The following is a 19,141-nucleotide window of genomic DNA, read 5'->3' on the forward strand; positions in this document are numbered from 1 at the left end:
TTTATTTACAATTGTGTGAATCCTTAATGATGGTGTCACCTCCAAAAAAAGATAATACAAAGAGGGGCACCTGGTTGGCTCAGACTGTTAAGCGTCTGCCTTCGGCTCAGGTCATGATCTCGGGGTCCTGGGATCGAGCCCCGCATCGGGCTCCCTGCTTGGCGGGAGGCCTGCTTCTCCTTCTCCCTCTCCCACTCCCTCTGTTTGTGTTCCCTCTCTCGCTGTGTCTCTGTCTGTCAAATAAGTAAATAAAATCTTCAAAAAAAAAAGATAATAAAAAGAGAGAGAGAAGACTTGAAGTTTGTGTTTGGGGGGTTTCTTAGGTCTCAGATGTTACAGCGCCAAAGATGCTGGTGATAGTCTTACTTCAGGTAATGATTACTTCAGGTTTACTAGCTTTTTCCCCTTTTCCTGTTTTTTTTTGTTTTTTGGTTGTTGTTGTTTTTTTAAACAAAGACATTCACCTTACCACCCAGTAGACATCGGGTAACAACATAAATGAAATTGTGTCCTTTGCAGTTCGTTAGCAAACCTTCTTATTCATAGTTGGTATTTGTCTTTTCCCTACGGTGACATACAAGGGGTGAACTATCTCATAGCACCATTGAGCCTTGTTTTGGAGATGAGGTACACAGGTAACAGGAAACAGTAGCTCTCTCCCCCCCACCCCGCACCTCAAAATCTTCATATTTCTTACTACTTAGGCCACAGCTAACGACACCCCACCTTGCTCTAGAGCTTATGTAGATTATATATATATTTCATATATGGATATGTTTGTGTTTTCTTGAGATCAGATGAGCAGGATATATATGTTTCTAAAATTACTAACGTGAGGGTGTTGCTGATGAGATTTTAAAAAAGAGAAAAATGTCCCCGTTGGGAAAATGTAATTTTATCCTCTGGGCGATATAATTATGAAAACTCAGTCATTCTTCAAAAGAGTATTTAGAACTTAGGTCCCAGACCTTAGAACACTTAGGGCCCTCGAGATACCTCCGTCCACGTCATTTTAGAAGCGAGTCCTTGGGGTTTCAGGCGAGTGAAAGGACCTGCCTAAGGTCACACAGCTAGTTAGTGGTGGGAGCAAGACGAGAGCACAAACCACCGTTCCGGGCCGCCTTCTACCACAGCTGCTGTGCTTCCCATACACGGATGTTCTTACGTGCACAGCCAGGCCCTATTTAGAGTCTACTTAGAATCATGGCTGTGTGGTGTACAGGAGTGGTTTTGTTAAAAAGTTCTACTGCAAGAATAAAGCTTTGAAGATTAGGTTAAAAGGGATTGTTTAACTATCTGGCTCTAATCCTCTCATACAGACCGGTCGGTTACATTTGTCTAATATTGCATCTAAGCAGCTTTCCTGAAGCAACTGCCCATGTCACTAGGAATTAACACACATCTATCCCCTTTGAGATAAAGCAAAATACAATCTTACAAAAGAGTAAACATTTTATTATTTGTACACGAATCAGGTTGGTCTGAGGACAGGCGAGCATCTGGCTAACTCATCAAAGTAGCTTTAAGCAACGGGATGGGGGTTGTGGTCGTTCATTGTGACATCATTTATCTACTGGCCAAGCAGGGAGAGGCCTCCGACCGTGAGGAGCAACGTGCTGGGGGCATCAGAAGGAGGGAATACAGAACAGCCACAGCCTCTTTTGGAAAGGCAGGGTCTGTGGAGGTCTCCGCAGAAGTCGTCCGCAGGACAGGCCTTCTGCGGTGGGAGGAGCCCTCTGAGAGGGACTGCGAACCGACAGCCTCTGCTGGCAGAGTCTTGTCGGAACAGGATCCGCCCCCCAAACACACACACACACACACACACACACATAGCATGAGCCCGGGCTCTGGGGGCTGAGGGTGTCACAGGGGCACCACCTGAAGCGTGGGCAGGGGCCCCCGGGGAGGGGCTATGTACTCTTCTTCCCTGAGCAGCCGCAGCAGGATGTTTTTCTTATTCTTGGGCCAGCTGTAGACGTGAGTGTTCTGAAGCCAGGTGGGCACATGCTCCTATGGGAGAGGGAAGGACAGGAGTGAAGGCCTTTAGAGAAACCTGGATTCCAGAGCCCAGACTCAGTTCCCAAACTTCTATGGCTTCCCTTCGTGGGCGCGCCCTGCTGAAGTCTCCTGGGAGTTGTGCTGTTTGGCTTTTGGAAGGGGTTGGCATGTGCAATGCTCCTGGCTTCGGGTGTAAGCTGTAGATCTCATTATGGAAACCACATGTGCGCGGCATTTTCTGTCAGCCTCCCAGGCTACCTGCCCTTTGCATTTCAACGTGCTTTTCACCACCTTCACATAAAAGGGGTAGGACAGAGGTCACGCAGAGTGATGGGAATTCCTTTGTGGCTTCAGAAGAAGTATGCCAAGGCTATGGGCTTAATCTAATTCATTATCCTTTCATTCCAGCGACACAGATCTGGCCTGCAGGAGAAGGAGCCCACCAGGTCTGTGATCAGGCAAAAAGCAGAAACTGTAAGCCGGGGATTGTGAGGGTGCCGATTCAGACTGCCCTCACGGGGTGGACATTCGGTTGGGGAGACAGACACGAATAAGTAAAATACATAGTGTGTTTGATGGTGATACATACTGTGGAGAAAAATAAGCTAGAGAAAGGGGAGAGGGAGTACTGGGCAGGGCTGAAAGGTTTGCAGCTTTAAGTGGAGTGTTTAGGAAAGGTCTCACTGAGAAAATGAGCAAAGACCTAAAAGAGCGGAGGGGGCCCAGCTTTGTGGATGTCTGGGTCCAGCCAGTGCAAAGGCCCTGTGGTGGGGGCATGCCTGGCCTGTTCAAGGAGCAACAGGCCAGTGTGGCCAGAGAAGAGTGAGTGAGAGAGAGTAGGAGAGGAGGTCTGGAAGTAGAGGGGCCTGAGTCAGATAGGGCCTTGTAGGTCTTTCTCTGAGTGGATGGGATCCCTTTGGAGCCTGCAAATAAGCTTTGAAGCAGCACCTGCTACCTGTCACGCATCATGCTGGGTGTGGATGACACCCAGATCCAAAAGACAGTTACTGCCTTGAGGAGTTCCCGGCCTAACGATGGAATGTAAATGAAAATGTAAAGAAACTATTTTCTAGGCAATGGTGTACCAAAGGGGCAGGAGGTGGGAGCAGTCTGCCCTGAGCACAGGCAGCAAGGGGGTTGTCTGAAGAAGTTTTAAAACAACAATAAAACCAACTAAAAGTCGGTCTCCTTTTCCATCACCATGTTCCCCCAGCCCATCCCCTCCCAACCGCATCCCATTGACTCAAGGCACTAGAGCTAAGAGCGCTCAAAAGAGGAACAATTTAGTATATTGGCAAGGGGGATGAGAGGGCAGTGAATCTAGAGAGATTGGGTGCTAGAAGGCTAAGCAAGAGTTGACTACACAGACAGGTGAGGGAAGGGCACTGCAAGCAGGGGCAACGTGTGGGGCACAGAAACATGAAAGAACATGGCAGGTGTGGGGGCATGCTGAGATAGTCTGGTATGGCCAGAGCAGAGTCACTGTGCACATGGTGGGGAGAGAAGCCTGAGCAAGTGGGCTCAGCCCTCTTCTAAGGGGCCTCATCTGCCACGCTAAGAAAGGTGGATGCGATCCTGGAGTCAGTTGGAATCCACCACACAGTTTCTAAGCTGGAGAGAGACAGATCAGATCTACAATTTGGATGTTCCTCTTTGATGGCAGAGTAGAGGGTGGTTAGTACAGGGTCAAAGTAGACGGGAAGGCCAGTAAGGAGATCCTGCAGTGGGAGCAATGAGAGCCTGGGGCAAGGGGTGGAAATGCATGCTATCGCACGGAGGGGGGTGAGCTTCGGAACCCTAGATCGTCTCAGCTCATCTCTGCCTCCTGCCACATACAAGTCTCAGCGCAGTCCTGACATTTAGGGATCCTCCCGGGTGCAGCTGGGCCTAAGCTCAGGGTGCTGTGGTCTGAGTCTCAAGACGTTCATCACACCTCTGCCTTCCCCTTGCCAAGCCTGGAACATGGCTTCAGATGGCTTTTGTCCCCATGCCCCAAACCTGCTGGCCTGTTCTTTTGGTGTAAAAACCCTCCTATGAACCACAGCAAAGCTCACTTTGGTCACTGTGTAGATTTAATTCCTGTCATCTACAGATTTGAGAGCTGAACTCTGTGCACCAAAATACGTCTGTGGACAGTCAGCAAAAAAATGTACATATCTTGACTTTTATGTATGAGAGATAAGAAGTATCAGATGAACAGTTTTCTTCTCTCTCATGAGTTAAAATGCAAACTACTTCTTTGTGTGTAATGGCTGTTTGAACAATTAGGACAGCGATGGTCCATCAGATAACACCTTAAAACCGTCCTGATTCACGCTGCTGAGCTGCGTGCTACAACCTGTGGATCTTTCTGGTTAACACTGTTATCTCTAAGGACCGATAAAAGAGTTCGCAAGCTTTTCCACTTAAAATCCCAGATAGCAAGCACACCAAAGCTTGAATTGTAAGGTTTTTTGCTTGCTTATTTCTTTGTTTACCTTCTTAGCATTCGGGAAGAGCACAGGGATGAATCTGAAATTCATGCTTCCTTGTTTTATGAACTCAATCTGCATCTGGAACAGAAAGAATTTGAAGGTTTGATTTCAGGAATGAGGAGGAGGAGTTAATGGCACCCAGGACCATGCAAGTCCCGACAGCATTTTTATTCTGATTTCCTTGAGTGCCACACACTGAGACTTTTAAGTTCTCCCCATTACACATGCATGCCATTCGCTCACTCATTAATCATTTATTGAAGGCCTACTAAAAGTCACACTCTGTGCTAGACTTCGGGTTTCAGGGATTAGGATACCTTCCAGGGTGTGCTGAGCTGGCTTGTATAGGCTCACGAAAGCCAGTTGTATGCCTCCCTTCCTAATTCTGTGTTCAGTGATTTTACACTGGTAGCTTGAAATTGGCCATGATGAGAGTATTTATACCATGGAAATGGGGAAATGCTACAAATCAGGTTTTTTTTGTTTTGTTTTGAGAACCAGGTTACCAGAACACTGCTGACACGATTCCTATCCTTCCAAAGCCAGCAGATTGGTGAGCAGGAAGAAGGGTAAACTGCCAACCACAGGGCACTGTGAAAAGTATAAAATTGCTGTGGAAGCCCAAAATGGGGGCCATCCATTCTACATCAGTGATTTGAAGGGCAGTTACAAGGGAGGTGTCACTTAGATACTGAAAGACAAGAAGAAGTTGGTCAGGCAGAGGAAGTAAGGGATGAAGGGAAGGGCATTCTCAGTAGAGGAAACAGCATGAGCAAATGTCTGGAGGTGAGAAAGAATGTTGGTGGGGCTGGGACCAGCTAGCAATGCTTTGTGGATGGAGCACAGGATGGGCTAGGGAGGGAGTGGGAGATGAGACTGGGGGTCAACTGTGAGCTGCTCTGCCCGCCACACTGTAGGTCACACAGTTCCAGTTTGTTCTGACACCGCGGTGGCCCCCAAAGACTTAGCTGCCAAGAACTCTATCAAACCCAGAATTTTCAAGGTGAAGGGAGCTGGAGTCTTCCCAGTGCTGTGGCCAGCACAAAGCTCTCAGTCATCTGATGACAAGGAGATGAGGAATTATGTGTTCCCAAGTATTTCATCTTCTGATTGATTTTTTTATCCCTGAGAAGTCTTCATTGTGCAGGGGAATAAAAACAGGACAGAGAAGAAAGTGGCAGTGGTGACAGCTGGTTATTGAAGTCACCATAGAAACCCCCTCATAAACACACACACACACACACACACACTCGCACACACGAATGCTCCACAAGGTTTTTTGTTCTCAGAACCACTGTCTTTTAAAATTTAGAGGACCAAAAGCGTAGTTTAAAATGATCCGTGTACTGTGCAACGTGAAAACACCAATCACCAGGAAAAACACGTGAAAGGAAGGGCACAGCGTTTATAAGTTACAAGGGAAGAACTGGATTTAGTCTCTGACTTCCATCCAGGACACTGAATCCGTAAAGTTTTGCTTGTCCACTAGGCCGCCCAGCCGGCTGGCGGCCAGACAGCCGCAGTGTATGCTTTCTCTCCTATTTCCAGATCCGGGCTTTTTGTGAGGTCATTGGCCCGATGATGCCATTACTTGTGGCAACCTCTTCATTGCCTCTGTTCTAGAGGCTTCTGCTGCCTGGAGGGGGCCTGGAGGTCTTCTTATCTGGCCTCCTCAACCCCTCCAGTGATAAGGAAGGGCCCAAGACATTGTTGTCCCCAGAAAACTGAGTTTGGAGGCAATCTGGCTCCTGGCGGGGCACCGTCGGACAGGCTCTGGGGTTGGGCTGTGTTTTACTGCCTGGCATTGCTGCACACCAGCAGAGCTTGACAGGTCCCCTCAGGAACTGGCAGGGACCGGGAGCCCATCCCACACACCAGCTGTCAGCTCCCCGGACCGACAGCCTCCTAGACATGCAGACAGGACATGGAGTGCTTTGGGGCCATGCAGACCTGCAGCAGCCAGCTGTGACCCTTTGCAGGGCCCTGCCCATGGGCTGTCAGATTGGGAGAGGATGGAATGGCGGATGCTTAGCTCCTTATTCCTTGGCCTTATTCTCTGACTTCACCACCCTGCCTTGGCCTTTACTCTGGGTTGGTTCTAATCTCAAATAAGTGGTCGGCACTTGCTAGAAGAGGAGACAGATGGGGAAGCCTCACCCACCCACCCACTCTGCCTTTTTCCTGTGCTCCTGATCCACAGGACAGACCCGGACTTCAGTCAGCTTCCCCTGAGGTAAAGCTGCCCATCTCAGGCCTGCCTGGGTCCTGCCTTGCGCCGCTTACTTACTCTGTCTGGGCCACTTCAGCGTCCTGCCCCATACTCCCGTCTTAGTCTGTGATCCTTTCTGCCCATTCCAGGTGCCTGTGGAATGTTTCAGTTGGAATGGAGCTTACAAGTTCTAGTCCAGTGGATGTCAAGCCTTTTTAAGATCTCAGAATCCTTGGTAAACAAATAAGCCTGAGAAAGGCAAACCAGCTCTGGCTGAGGTGGGGTGGGAGGCCCAGAGCCGCCCTGACCCCCAGCACCTATGGGCACCCAGTAGGGACTCCGTAGAACCATTTGAAAGTTGCAAGTCTAGTCCAGCGTCCTAGTGAAGCGGAACTGTCTCCACAGCATCTCTGCCATCCTGGAAAGCAGGGAGATCACTAGCTCACAAAACAGCCAATTCCAAAGCTGGGTGATATTTTCGGTCAGAATGTTCTATCAGATGCCAAGCAAGCCTACCTTCCTATAAATTTCTCCCACTGGCTTTAGTTTGGCCAGGCCCCATGGTTCAGGTGTGGTGGTGGACTGCTGCTCATCTATCATGAGCTCAGAACAATCCCTTCCCTTGATCTGAGCATCGAGATGTGCCATACACTTCACAGACATTATTTCATTGAATCTTCGCAACAACACTGTAAGTATAAGCGACCCATCGTATGATGAGGGACACAGAGGCACAGAGAGGTTTAGGCAGTTGGCCCACGGTCACCCAACTATACAGGAGGAAGCAGAATTTGAACCAAGTCCATGTGACACAATGGCATGCGTCCTTTCCACTCTGATACTCTGCGTCTAAGTCAGGGGACAGAATAGGACACAGATGCAGGAGCCCGCTCTCCTCACAGTCCTGTCCCCGGCCCCTCTTGGGACTGCCCATTTGTTGGTGGACAACCAAGCCAGCAGAGCACTGTTTTCCAGAGCCCTGGGAGTTAGAGTTCACAGATGAATCTCCCCTTGCTACTGACAGGAACTGAGTCCCAGAGATGGGGTCACTTGCCCACAGTCCCGAAGGTTGCCGGGGCCAGAACCAACATCCCCCACTCCTGCCTGGGGTTCTTCACCCCTCACGGTGCCACCTTCGGTTGGTCTCTAGCGGAGGACGGGCCTTCACCGAAGAAAGCGCCCCTCTGTGCTGCGCTCTCCTCACCACTCACCATTCGATGAATGTACTTAGTATGTAAGCCATGCTCATCCTCGTCCAGATGCGACTCAGCACCTTCCACGTCCTGTTTGTATTTGGGGCTGATTGCTACAATTATCATCACTGTCTTCTGTTAATGAGAGAGAAAGCATGTTTATGGCAGTGTAGAGTGCGGTCCATTTGGTGAAGGCAGGCTGGAAACGGGCCAGCAGGACTGTAAGCGTTCTGCCAGACTGCCGGCTGCAGGGCCGGCTCGTTCTCCGTGGGGAGTGAAAGGCCCTTCCCCCCCCCCCGCCCCGCCCCGCCTCGGGCAGACTCCTGCCTCCCCTTCTCCCCTCCGTCTTCCTCGCGGCTCCCTTCCAACGCAGCGCAAACGGCTCTGCGAGGAGCGCTCCTAAAGGCAGGCGGTGCTGCCCACCATCTTGCACAGCCTCCACGGACAACCGTCCGACCGACACCTGAATCACGAAGCGGTGCGGCGTCGCGGATGGAAAGCCCCCTCCCTCCGGCCGCTGGGTGGAAGCTGTCGTGCCTGCGCCTCCGACTGCCCTGCTCGCGCGGGCCCTCCGCACAGCCACGAGGAGCGGCCCCTTCCGCACAAAGCAAACATCAGGCTGCAGACAAAAGGAGAAGCCACAAAGCCCCAGCCTGCTGAGACTCTGTCCCCCACCGCTCGCTCCAAAAGCAGCAGCTGAAGCAGCCCACACGGAAACACTCTGGCAGCAATCAATTTCTATCTTGTTAAAGCACAAAGTGTCCCAGTGGTCAGTAGAGATTCTGTCAGTGGAAAACAAATCACAGGGCTGCGGGTGGGCGCCTGGATGGGTGGGGGGGTCGGGGGTGCGCGGCACGGGCAGCCTCCCCGGAAAGCTCTGGAGCCCGATCCTGCAAAACACTTGGGGTGGCCTCGGATTAAATTGAATTCTGTCGCTCCCACCCTACTCCCTGCCTTCATTTCCTCTTTTCCCATTCTGGTCAAAAAAATTGTTTGCTCTGATTGTTATCAACCACCTGTGTCTGGTTTGACCGTTATTTCCTGCCTGTGCATGTCCACGAGGGTGACCCCATCCTTCCTTTGCAGGTCTCTGCACGGCTGCCAACAAGGGAGGCTTTGTTGGGACTTTCTCAGCTTTGGACTTGGTGGGTTTGCCAGTGCTTCTTTCATAAAATAACTCCACAGGCGAATTGTCTTTTTCACCAGAAAAGGAGCTCAGAATTTGGGAATGTACTTACATCTCTAAGGTAGCGTTCCATCCACTTAATGATATCAATGCCTCGGATTCTATCCTCAAATATGTCAATCTAGGAGAAAAAGATGTGGGAGGTGGCTCTTAATGAGGAGCTCTCTCTAGATGCAGAGCAAGAGAAAATACAAGAGACTACATGCATTTAAGATTGGAAAAATTACAAATGATTTTGCAGGGAGGAACATGTAAGTCTAAAAAAACCAAAATACAGTTTTCTTAAAGTGTTCCCTATTTTAACATTAGTAGGCATTTAAGTATTTAATATCCATTATTAGGATATAGTGGTACACATCAAAATGTATCTTTGGCTACACAATAATTGTTTTAAAAATCCGAGAGACCTAGTAGACCAAGTTGGATATAAGCCAGCTATATATATATATAATTTGAAAGGCTAACATGATATCATCCTGGAACATTTTATTTTATTTTTTTATTTATTTTTTTAAAGATTTTTATTTATTTATTCATGAGAGACAGAGAGAGAGAGAGGCAGAGGGAGAAGCAGGCTCCCAAGGAGCAGAGAGCCCGATGCGGGACTCGATCCCAGGACCCTGGGATCATGACCTGAGCCGAAGACAGACGCTTAACCATCTGAGCCACCCAGGCGCCCGATCCTGGAACATTTTAATGAATGTGTGGGGTGCAAGTACTGAGATAAAATTTTGGCACTTTCCTTGCATTAGCCAGGTCATTATTATGGTATTACGTCCAGTTTCGATCTATACATTTAAAAAGGATTGTATGAAACTTGGAGCAAATCCAAGCAACAGTCACAAAAACAATTACTGAGATGGTGGGAAAAGGTTTATGATGAAAGTCAAGAAGCAGAACTCTTGGGCCTTGAAAAGACTGATATTAAATATCAAGTCTTCAAAGGAATATTTGAAGGGGAGAAAAACCAGTTATTTTCTATTTTTCAGAAGACCAAATAAGGCGGCCTTTCTGGGGCTCCGGCTTGTCGGGCAGCCAGAGAGTAATGTGCGGGTGTACAAGGTGCTCTTGCTTAGAAGACGGATGCTATACTAGAATGGCTGACTCGGGGACAGTGTCCTCGAGGAGGGGTATTTGATTCAGCCACACTGCTCTCAGATCAGTTGTCCTAAATGTCACTCCGCCATTTAAGACTGATCGAGTCCTAGCCATTCAGCAAGCTCTCCGGGCCATCTACCTCTTTTTCCTCACGTGTCCTGTCTACTTTACTCCCGGGCACCCCGAAAGCATAGCACAAGCCTCCCTGCTCTGTGAATCCTCCCCACACATTGACTTCCTCGTGCTCACCTCACCCGCCTCTGCCCCATTGTGACCAGTGGTCCTGGACAGTTAACACATTATTATAACATCCTTTCATTTGCTAAATGTCTCGTGTATGTCTGCCTTATCTCTTCATCGTGACTCTACTCTTCCTGTGGAACGAGAAAGTGCCTCGAGTACACCAAACTGTCAGACACGTACTGTTCATCAGGCAAGTTCAGAATATGTTTCTTTACTGATGGAAGATCAAAAATGGAATGGGTTTCCTTTTGGCTTGGATGATTCCTGCTTTAAAATGTCAGATTGCCAATGACCACATGAGGTAATCTTGAGAAAGCTTGTGTGGCATTCTGTGACTGGATCGGTAACCCCCTTCTATTATATGAGACAGAAGCAATATAACATCAGGGTTGAGAAGAAACAGACAGCTGGGCTCTCCTCTTGGTCTACTCTTGGCTTCTGCACTTCCCACTTGTATAACTTTTAAAACATCACTGAAACTCTCTAAGTCTTATTATCTTTATTTGTAATATGTGGTTAACAAACCTACTTCCCAGGATGGTTGTGAGGATTAAAACAATTGGACATGGCAATATCATAATGCCAGGCTTGAAATTAAGTACTCAGTAAATGGTTATTTTAATTGTTAACCCAGCACCTAAATTATTTCTTGCCACTGAGGTGGGCTTTCTGGGAGGCAGAATGTGTTGGATTGTCTTTCCAGATCTCCGCCAAAGTCCACAGCTTCTGTCAGGCCAACTTCTCCACACAGCCACTGTTACAGGCCAAATTGTGTCCTCCCCCTGCCACTGCCAAATTCATTATATGAAGTCTTAACCCCCCAGTGTCTCAGTGTGACTGTATTTGGAGATACAGCCTTTAAAGATTTAATTAAGGTGAAATGGGGTCCTCTGGGTGGGCCCTGATGCAACATGGCTGGTGTCCTTAGAAAAGGAGATTAAGACACACGGAGCAAAGACCCCATGAAGACATAGGAAGAAGGTGGCCATCTACAAGCCGAGGAAGAGGCCCAGAATGAAACCAGTCCTGCCGACACCTTAATCTTGGACACGTCCAGCCTCCAGAACTATGAGGAAATACATATCTATTGTCTTTATAGCAGCCCTAGCAAACCAATACAGCCTCCGTCTTCGGGTTGTCGTAACCACTGTTCCTTTGTCTCTTTAGACCTAGGGGTGGTAGCAACTCCCCGCTTTTGCTAGTCCCAGGATAGTGCTCTGTTCCCTGTGGATTTCTTAAAATTTACCTAGAGCTTTGAAAATAGTCCTTTCATTAAACTCCTTAGATTACCCATTAAGTGGTTTTTTGTTGTTTTTTTTTTTCCACTAAGGGGCTCTTGATGTATCAATATAGTAACTTAGCTGTCCAGGGTGGGGCTCTGTGATTCTACTACAAGGCTTCATAGTGATCAGGATCAAGGACAGACTTAAGTTCTGTCTAAGTAGCCCCTGATTGTTAAGGTCATAAAAACCTAACCTCTTTTCCAGGGGCAATCAGTATGCTTATTTGGAAATGACCAAAAGTAGGATCTTTTCTGAAATGTTGGCCTTATGACCTGCAATTTGATTTTATGTCATGGTTGCCACAGTGCTTTATTTCAGAAATGAGAAATTGAAATGTTGGTTCCTATGCAGTCAAGTTGGAATGTATAAATTGTATGCATTTTAAACTTGCAGACACTCCCATTAAAAAAAAGTATAGACTAAAGAAAAAGTTCAATAAAAACTGTTAAATAATGCCAAGCAATCATTAAAATAGACATTTCATTACTAAGTATTTCTTTTTTATCCTTCAACATTGCTATTCATGGTTGTTTTCCTTAATTTTTCACCACTCTCCAGAATTCACTGTCACTAAATGCCCCAAGGGGCCTCTGGGAAGGAAAAGATGTGATCTCAGTGTTTTAGGAAAGCCAGCCCTTGGAGTGGCCTCCGGTGGTATTTTATTTATCCTACAGAAGAACATACATGACTTTAAGCTGTGCTGTTGGAAGGCACTGCAGGGAAACTTGGGGAGTGTGTGCTTCCTGAGATTCCTTGAGCCAAGATCACAGTGCACTGCAGGGCTGGGTTGTCTACCTCCCCTAGAACTAGACTAGACCAGCTGAGAACCTGGCCGTGGAGTCCTTGTCCGGAGGGCCATGGCCCCATCAAGGTGTGGAAAGCAGGTGGGCACAGTGGGCCTTGTACTTCAGGCCTCACCGCCCAGGGCCCCGCAGAAGGACCCAGTACAATAAGCAGGTGGCCTGGGGAAGCCTGCAGCCTCCTGCAGCACAGGAATCGCAGCCAAAGCAGGTGTGCTTGGTGAAAAAGGGCAAAGGTCCAAAGGGCAGCAAGGGCCCAGGATTTGCTTCAGGCCAGGGGCCAAGCTGCATTTGCGGTCAGCATTAACGCACACTGGCTGGCTGTTCGGAGGTACTCAGAATCGCTCAAAAAGCATGCAAGAAATAAGTGCTGGAGACTCTGGATAGCTTAAAACCTGGAAAATAATTACCTCCATCCATAAGCATTTAGTTCATAATCCCATAACTCAAATAATATAGTTTGAAACCTCAACAGTTATTTATATATATTTTCTCCCTTTGTTTTTCTTCTCACTGTACTCACTTTAATTGTTCAGCCTTCTCTTGGGATAGAATACTTACTGCAGTTTGGAAGCCATTTACCAACAAGAAGTTCACGAATTTCACCACCTCCATGGCTGTGTCCATAGAATAGGTGATAAAGACTTTCCCTAAGAGAGATTTTTCACATTTATTAGAAACTAGTCAGATTATTCTATTCCGAACACTTGTAAATTGTATGCGATATCTTTTGTCTTTCTAGAATAATAAAGTGAAACTTTGGGATGGGGGTGGTCTGAGGGCTTATGCCGGCAGCAGCTGGGAGAATTGCTGTCCTCAGGACATAGACGCGCAGACCGCAAGAGGCCAAGAGGCAGGGGGTCTGTCTAAGGGGGGTGCAGACTGCCCAGTGTGCAGGGAAAGAAGAATGCTGGCAGCCTGAGACAAACCAAGGAGGTCTGCTGAAAAACTACGTGAGGCATTAACAAAATCCATCACCCAGAACCTCAGGTCCTTGAGATCAGGCCACCTCCTGGTTTCTTAGAGACACTTGGCACTGTGCCTAAGGAATACTCTTGCAGCAGGTCAAGAAGCCGAACTTTGCTAAGGGGCCACCCAGCAGTATCCTCTTTTGATCTCACGATGCACTCTGCTGCCCTGAACTCTTGCTTGACAAGAGCAATTACGGGAGAGGGAGGAAGTGGCTCCTTACCCCCTCCTGCCCTTTCTCCACTCACTGGTGGGAGAAAGGTCAGGCAGTTGGGGTACATGAAAGCAGAAATGTTACAGGAACGTCAGCGGCTTGAAGGACAGATGCCACCTCTGGGCATCCAGCATCACTGACTCCCTGCCTCCTCCCTAGGTCAGCCTGGAGCCACCGATGGCATTGTGCCCATCAGCCTGACCCAGTCAGGACACAAACCGATGTTTTCTCAGGCTAAACTCTTGTGGGAAATTATTTGGCTAGCATGTTAATGTGACAGATGAATAATCTCTGTGTGTTGGCTTTTAGTCTGGAATGGACAGGCTCAATCTCAGGAAGTCCCTGGGGCAGAGAGTGGAGAAGAAAGGAAGGCTAGAGAGAAAATATAAGTGCATGTGTATTCATCTATGTTTGGGCTCTGGTTTTTCTTGAAACAGATATCTCAAATAGAAATGTGTACAATGGTCATATTGACTCATTTAAACAGCCAGGCATATTGATAGCACTCAATGTATCCTTAACACCTACTATTCAACCAACTCCTGTGTAAGAATTTTAGGACTCCTTTATAGACTATAGTAAGATAAATATGATCTATAGACTGACATCAGGGTTCTATCCTATGCAAGGCAGCATCCATTCTCCAGAAATAGGACTAAAATGTGTAAGATTTTAAGAAGATTAAAAAAAATTTTTGAATGATAAACAACAGTGGATCTTTACCATAGAAATCTTCTGGAGTCCTAAATGACTAGCAAGCACAGATTCCCTGGATGGGAGTCAGCAAATGCAAAAGGCTTGATTTTCATGTTTGGTTCAAAGAGGCACCCAGATTTGTAAAGGGCTTCTTAGAATTACCTGAGCTTCTCTAGCAAGCACAACAGAATATAAGAATTTCACAAGTAGTGGCTGCTTTTGTAAGATTTCTGGAACTTACTGTCCTGACTGACCTTAACATGAGACCGTTTTGGTGATATTTCAACATTTCTGGTTCTGGCTGCAAAATATGGAAAAAGAATCATCACCTGACACTTAGTCGAATGTTTCTTTAAATAAAAGGCTTAGTTTGCATTTGGTTGTAAAGCAGTATGGAGAATGTGAGACCACTTTTTCCAAACAAGATTGCTCACTCCTACAGGAAATGACCTCGTTCTTGATGGCTGCGGCTAATTTATGGCGAAACGCTAGGTCCCTGGCCAATACCACATGGACATCCAGTCAGTTTACCCAGGGACGAGTCCCCTCACGAGCATCATTTAGAAGAGAGAGGCATTGGGGTTGTCACTGGAGCGTATGCTGGAGAAAACCCTGTGGTAAGCATTTTGTGAGGATTGCTGCTAGTGTCAGAATCACTAAAAACACTCATACAAAATGCTGGTTACTTTTTTTGGTGAAGAGTAAAGAAGTAAAATTTATTTCACTGTGTATATGAGAAAAACCCAAGATTATGGGTGAATAATCATCAAGTACTCTGAAAGTATAAGACCTGACAAAAAGAAGGAAAAACAACATTGCAAACAACTTACGTAATTCTTCTGGCAAACTGCTTGTTTTCAGAGTCCCTCTGGCTGGAAGGTTACTAAGGGGTCTAGGGACAGCAGCTGCGGATGGAGCCTGGGGACCTAGGGCTCTCAACTCTGCAGGACACTCCAAGGACTCCTCAGGAACTCCAGCTCGATGAGGTGGCTGGTTATACAGTTGGTCCCTGGAAAAGAATACATTTATAGTCAAATTTTCGTTTTGTACAAAGGCAAACCTGGAGGGACAGAAAGCCTTTGAGATACCAGTGAGCTAGCTCTCTCCTCTGCCTCTGTTTCTTTTCTGAGCCAGAAGGATGAGGGTTGCTTCATTGAATTTGAGTCAATAAGTAATTCGGCTGGCTGCCACATGTAAGGACCCGTGTTAGGGGTCGAAAGAGGGAGCTTGATTCGATTTCTCCATTCAAGGACTGTCTAATTGGGAAGATAAGTGGTATGCACAAGGCAGACATGGTCACCAATAAAAGAAAGTAGTATAATGCGTGATATACAAGGTTGGTGTTATAGGCATTCAGATAAAAAGGCAGGACTTTTAACTCATGATAGATAACATTTAATTATGTATCAAAAGGTAGAAAAGGCCTTGCAGGCTTAAAGTATTCATGTTGTTGCTAATATATGGATGAAAATCTGATTTTGAAGACCCTTTAGAGAAGTTTCTACCACATCGTTCTATGGCACCTTTCTCATTTTTTTGGTCGCCAGTATTCCCATGAACGTCGTGCTGAGAACCGCCAGACGCACTCGTGGGAGATTTGGAAAGCCGAAAGAAATGGAAGCCATGCTTCAGCCACTTCTGCGGCTTCAGTTGAGAAGTGCTGCCGTGAGGTGCTGAGTTCCTCAGGAGGCATCCCAGTGTCCCCTTACCAGCCTCCCGAGTCAAGGTGAGGGCGGAGGCGTCCATTTTGGACCAGTGCAGATCCAGCAGGTGCAGAATGGATCCGATCGTTGCAGTGGTGGTGGCTTCCTGATTCTGGATTGTGCTATGGCAGCATGGCCTCGAATGGAGAGTTCTCTGGCGGCTTTCTGATCTTCTGCCTCTCTTGCTGTGATGGAGGAAGCAGCTTCTTCGGCGTCCCACTCTGAGGTGTTGCTCTGGGATCTTTCCTGGAAGCCTGGCCCAAAGCTTGCTCCTCCAGCCTCCAGCAATTCTGTAAGCGCCCACTCCCCTATGTCAAATCCCTTCTGCTGAAAATAACTAGAGTTGTTTCTGGTTTCTATCACTGAATCCTGTGGGGGGCTAACACTGTGTCTGTAATGTTTTATTTCTTAAAAAAAACTCTGAAGGACGTGTGGCAATATGTTAACATTTTAAAAACCTAGGGAGTGGGAACATGGATATTTGTTATTTGTTGTAGGTTTGAGATTGTTTTATATTCTAAATTTTAAAAACTGTTTTGATTTCCAAATTGATGTGTATCTGCCCAGTTTTTTTATAGATTATTGCATATGCTTATATTTTTACCCAAAAGAGTAAGAAAAATTTTGAAAGTCTTATGCAACGGGATTTAAAATAAAATTACACAGAATCTCAAGTGTACTATATTTCTGAAGTGTGAATGTTTGAGGAAATTATTTTTGTTTTAGATTTTTACTAATAAATAGAAAAAAAATCCCTATAAAATATGCCCTCATCTAATGGGGACCCAGTTCCATATCCTTTTTGCATTAAATTCCTTTATACCAAAAGTTGCTTGGTTGTTATAGAAGACAATTGCTCATTTGATTAAAAAAAAAAATGTTAAAGCTTTGGTAATGTCAAAAAACTTCCATGTAAAAACAATATCATGGCTATTAATGACAGAGTAAAGTTTCTGTGTCAAGGTTTGCTTTCAAATTTATCACTAAGAGGAGGATTAGCTTCATTACCTGAACTTATTTTTCATTATCCTAAAATGATAAAATAAATACAAGGAGACCATAGCAGGCTTAAATTGATGTTACCAAAGCAATTCCTCTGTACTAACTTCGCAATTCTTCTGTAAATCTGAAAATATTTTGAAATAAGTGTTTATTTAGAAAATTATCATTGCCTCCCCTATCCAATGCCAGTGGACATGTTTCCATAAAGATGCTTAAGTTTTGTTTGTTTTCTTGACTTGTAGATATTTCTTATGCAAGAGTACTTACTTGGTTGTAAAATCACATTTTCCTGATTTCATTATTTAAACTCCATGCAATTTTTTAAAGTTTATTTATTTAAGTAAACTCTACACCCAACATGGGGCTTGAAGTCACAACCCTGAAATCAAGAGTCGCATGATTCTCCAGTGGAGCCAGCCAGGTACCCCAAACTCTGTGTAATTTTGTTCTCAAAAAATAAGGGCTCTGTCAGGAAGGAAAATCTGAGAATGTATGGGCTTTTGAGGAAAGGGGGAAGCAGGCACGTGCCTTATCTGCCATCGTAAATAGAATGCGCTTTTCTTCTTTTAATGAACTTTCTGAGCTAATTACCAACTTCTGCATTTCTGAAAAATCTGCTTCAAAAGGACCTTTGTATCTCATTCTATTCTCAAAACAGAATGTAATTTTGCTTTGAGTGATATATAAAAATTGTGCTTGAGCAAGAGCAAACATTTCATCTACTCTTCAATTTTGTCTTAAATTAAGGAGTTCCATTTCTAGGAGTTCTTCCTCTGTATTTTAGATCCATAAATTAAGAGAAGAGGAAAATGTGAAGAAGAGGCAAAGGAGAACAATGAGGGGAGACATGACTGAAGGTTAGACAACTGGTCTGGTGAAGCAAAGCCAGAAATGGTTTTCTGGAAGAAGTATCGGAAAGACCTAATAATGGCGCTCCAAATGTGTGATTGCTTATATTAGAAAAGAAAACAATGGGCTTTTTAAAATTGCTACTGAGAGCTAATTTAAAATTTCAAAGTAAGACATGGGTTTAAACAGGTGTAGAAACTAGGGATATAAGCATGAATTTCCTAATGGTGGAAGTTAGTCACAGTAAAAACAAAAATCTATTTCTGGGCTAAAAGGCCAGGTGACTTGACAGTAAAAGGAGGGGGTGTCCCTTGGCATCTTAAGAGCCTTTCTTTCAAGAGAATTTTGACGAGTCACCAGTGACTTTAATGTATCTGGTGAAGAGATTCTTGTCCACCAGCTGCCATTTCCTCCTGACTTGAAGAGTCTATTCCCCTGCAGGGCTCGGTCACTAGCCTGGGTGGCACACCAACAGAGAGTTGTGATACATCTCGATCCCATTGGCATCATTCTTTTTCCCACTAAAAAATGTCTGAAAGTTGGCCCTGTCATAGTGATACCTCGGGAGCCCTGGGGAGGAGTAGTCTCTTTGTGCGGGCCTCTGGTCTTGGTCCCAGGGGCTGGGGTAGTTCAGGACGACCTTCTGCACAGGGTGCGGGCCCCTCACGCTGGCTCCAGGGACAGGCTGCCTGCACACAGCTGGCTGGACCACTTGCTGGTAGGCTGCTCGAGGGTGGTCGTGGCCGCCTGTAGGTGAAGACAGCAAAGTGAACAGGGCAGAATGACTCTAGGGCCTTCGTGTGAAAGCAGAAGCTCACTGCCAATTTTTGTCTCCATACTGTGGGTTTCAGATATCAGTTACCACCTCTGTAATGCTTGCCATATTTCTGTACTATTATTTACTTGATTGTTTTCATTAAATTGAGTCATTTTTCCCTAAATAAAAACATCTGTGAAATCACGAGTTTGGTGTTCTAATTGGAAAGCACAGAGCTCCACACAGGCCTCTGTTTTAATAAGATACTTAGGATAATCCAACCACGCAAAACTCTCACACCACCATTCTGACCATAATTTTCCAAGTTTCTAGAATCTAAGGCTAGAAGTTATCTCCATGATAGATACAGAATCGCTACTCTCTTCTTTCCTTCCCCCAAGGGGACACAACACACACATACACACACACACACATGCTCACACATGCTCACACACACATATACCATT

General features: G+C 46.1%; 2 protein-coding genes across 9 annotated transcripts in view; one reads left to right on the forward strand and one right to left on the reverse strand.

Annotated features, from left to right (window-relative positions):
- Window positions 1–18,879, forward strand: part of LOC145723078 (uncharacterized) — a 92,373-nt gene extending 73,494 nt beyond the window's left edge. Inside the window, exons 2-3 of one of the 3 annotated variants that reach the window (XM_081828822.1) lie at window positions 2,407–2,472; window positions 6,831–18,879. In XM_081828822.1, the coding sequence (XP_081684948.1) occupies window positions 2,407–2,472; window positions 6,831–6,875 (111 nt within the window). In that variant the 3' untranslated portion in view covers window positions 6,876–18,879. The other 2 variants (XR_014147899.1, XR_014147900.1) reach the window with 2 other exon arrangements.
- TRAF3IP2 (TRAF3 interacting protein 2) overlaps window positions 1,435–19,141 on the reverse strand; it is a 48,489-nt gene continuing 30,782 nt past the window's right edge. For 3 of the 6 annotated variants that reach the window (XM_081828817.1, XM_031030366.2, XM_006735476.3), the window contains 7 exons: window positions 18,478–18,664; window positions 15,194–15,372; window positions 13,046–13,134; window positions 9,113–9,181; window positions 7,893–8,009; window positions 4,476–4,550; window positions 1,435–2,010 (listed from right to left, as the gene is read on the reverse strand). In XM_081828817.1, coding sequence (XP_081684943.1) covers window positions 1,864–2,010; window positions 4,476–4,550; window positions 7,893–8,009; window positions 9,113–9,181; window positions 13,046–13,134; window positions 15,194–15,372; window positions 18,478–18,664 — 863 coding nt within the window. In that variant the 3' untranslated portion in view covers window positions 1,435–1,863. Of the gene's footprint in view, window positions 2,011–4,475; window positions 4,551–5,796; window positions 7,100–7,892; window positions 8,010–8,297; window positions 8,415–9,112; window positions 9,182–13,045; window positions 13,135–15,193; window positions 15,373–18,477; window positions 18,665–19,141 lie in introns of those variants that run through there. The other 3 variants (XM_081828818.1, XM_081828819.1, XM_081828820.1) reach the window with 3 other exon arrangements.

The sequence above is a fragment of the Leptonychotes weddellii genome, chromosome 8 (assembly GCF_054177405.1).
Source record: "Leptonychotes weddellii isolate Sample4059 chromosome 8, ASM5417740v2, whole genome shotgun sequence".
Taxonomy (NCBI): Eukaryota; Metazoa; Chordata; class Mammalia; order Carnivora; family Phocidae; genus Leptonychotes; species Leptonychotes weddellii.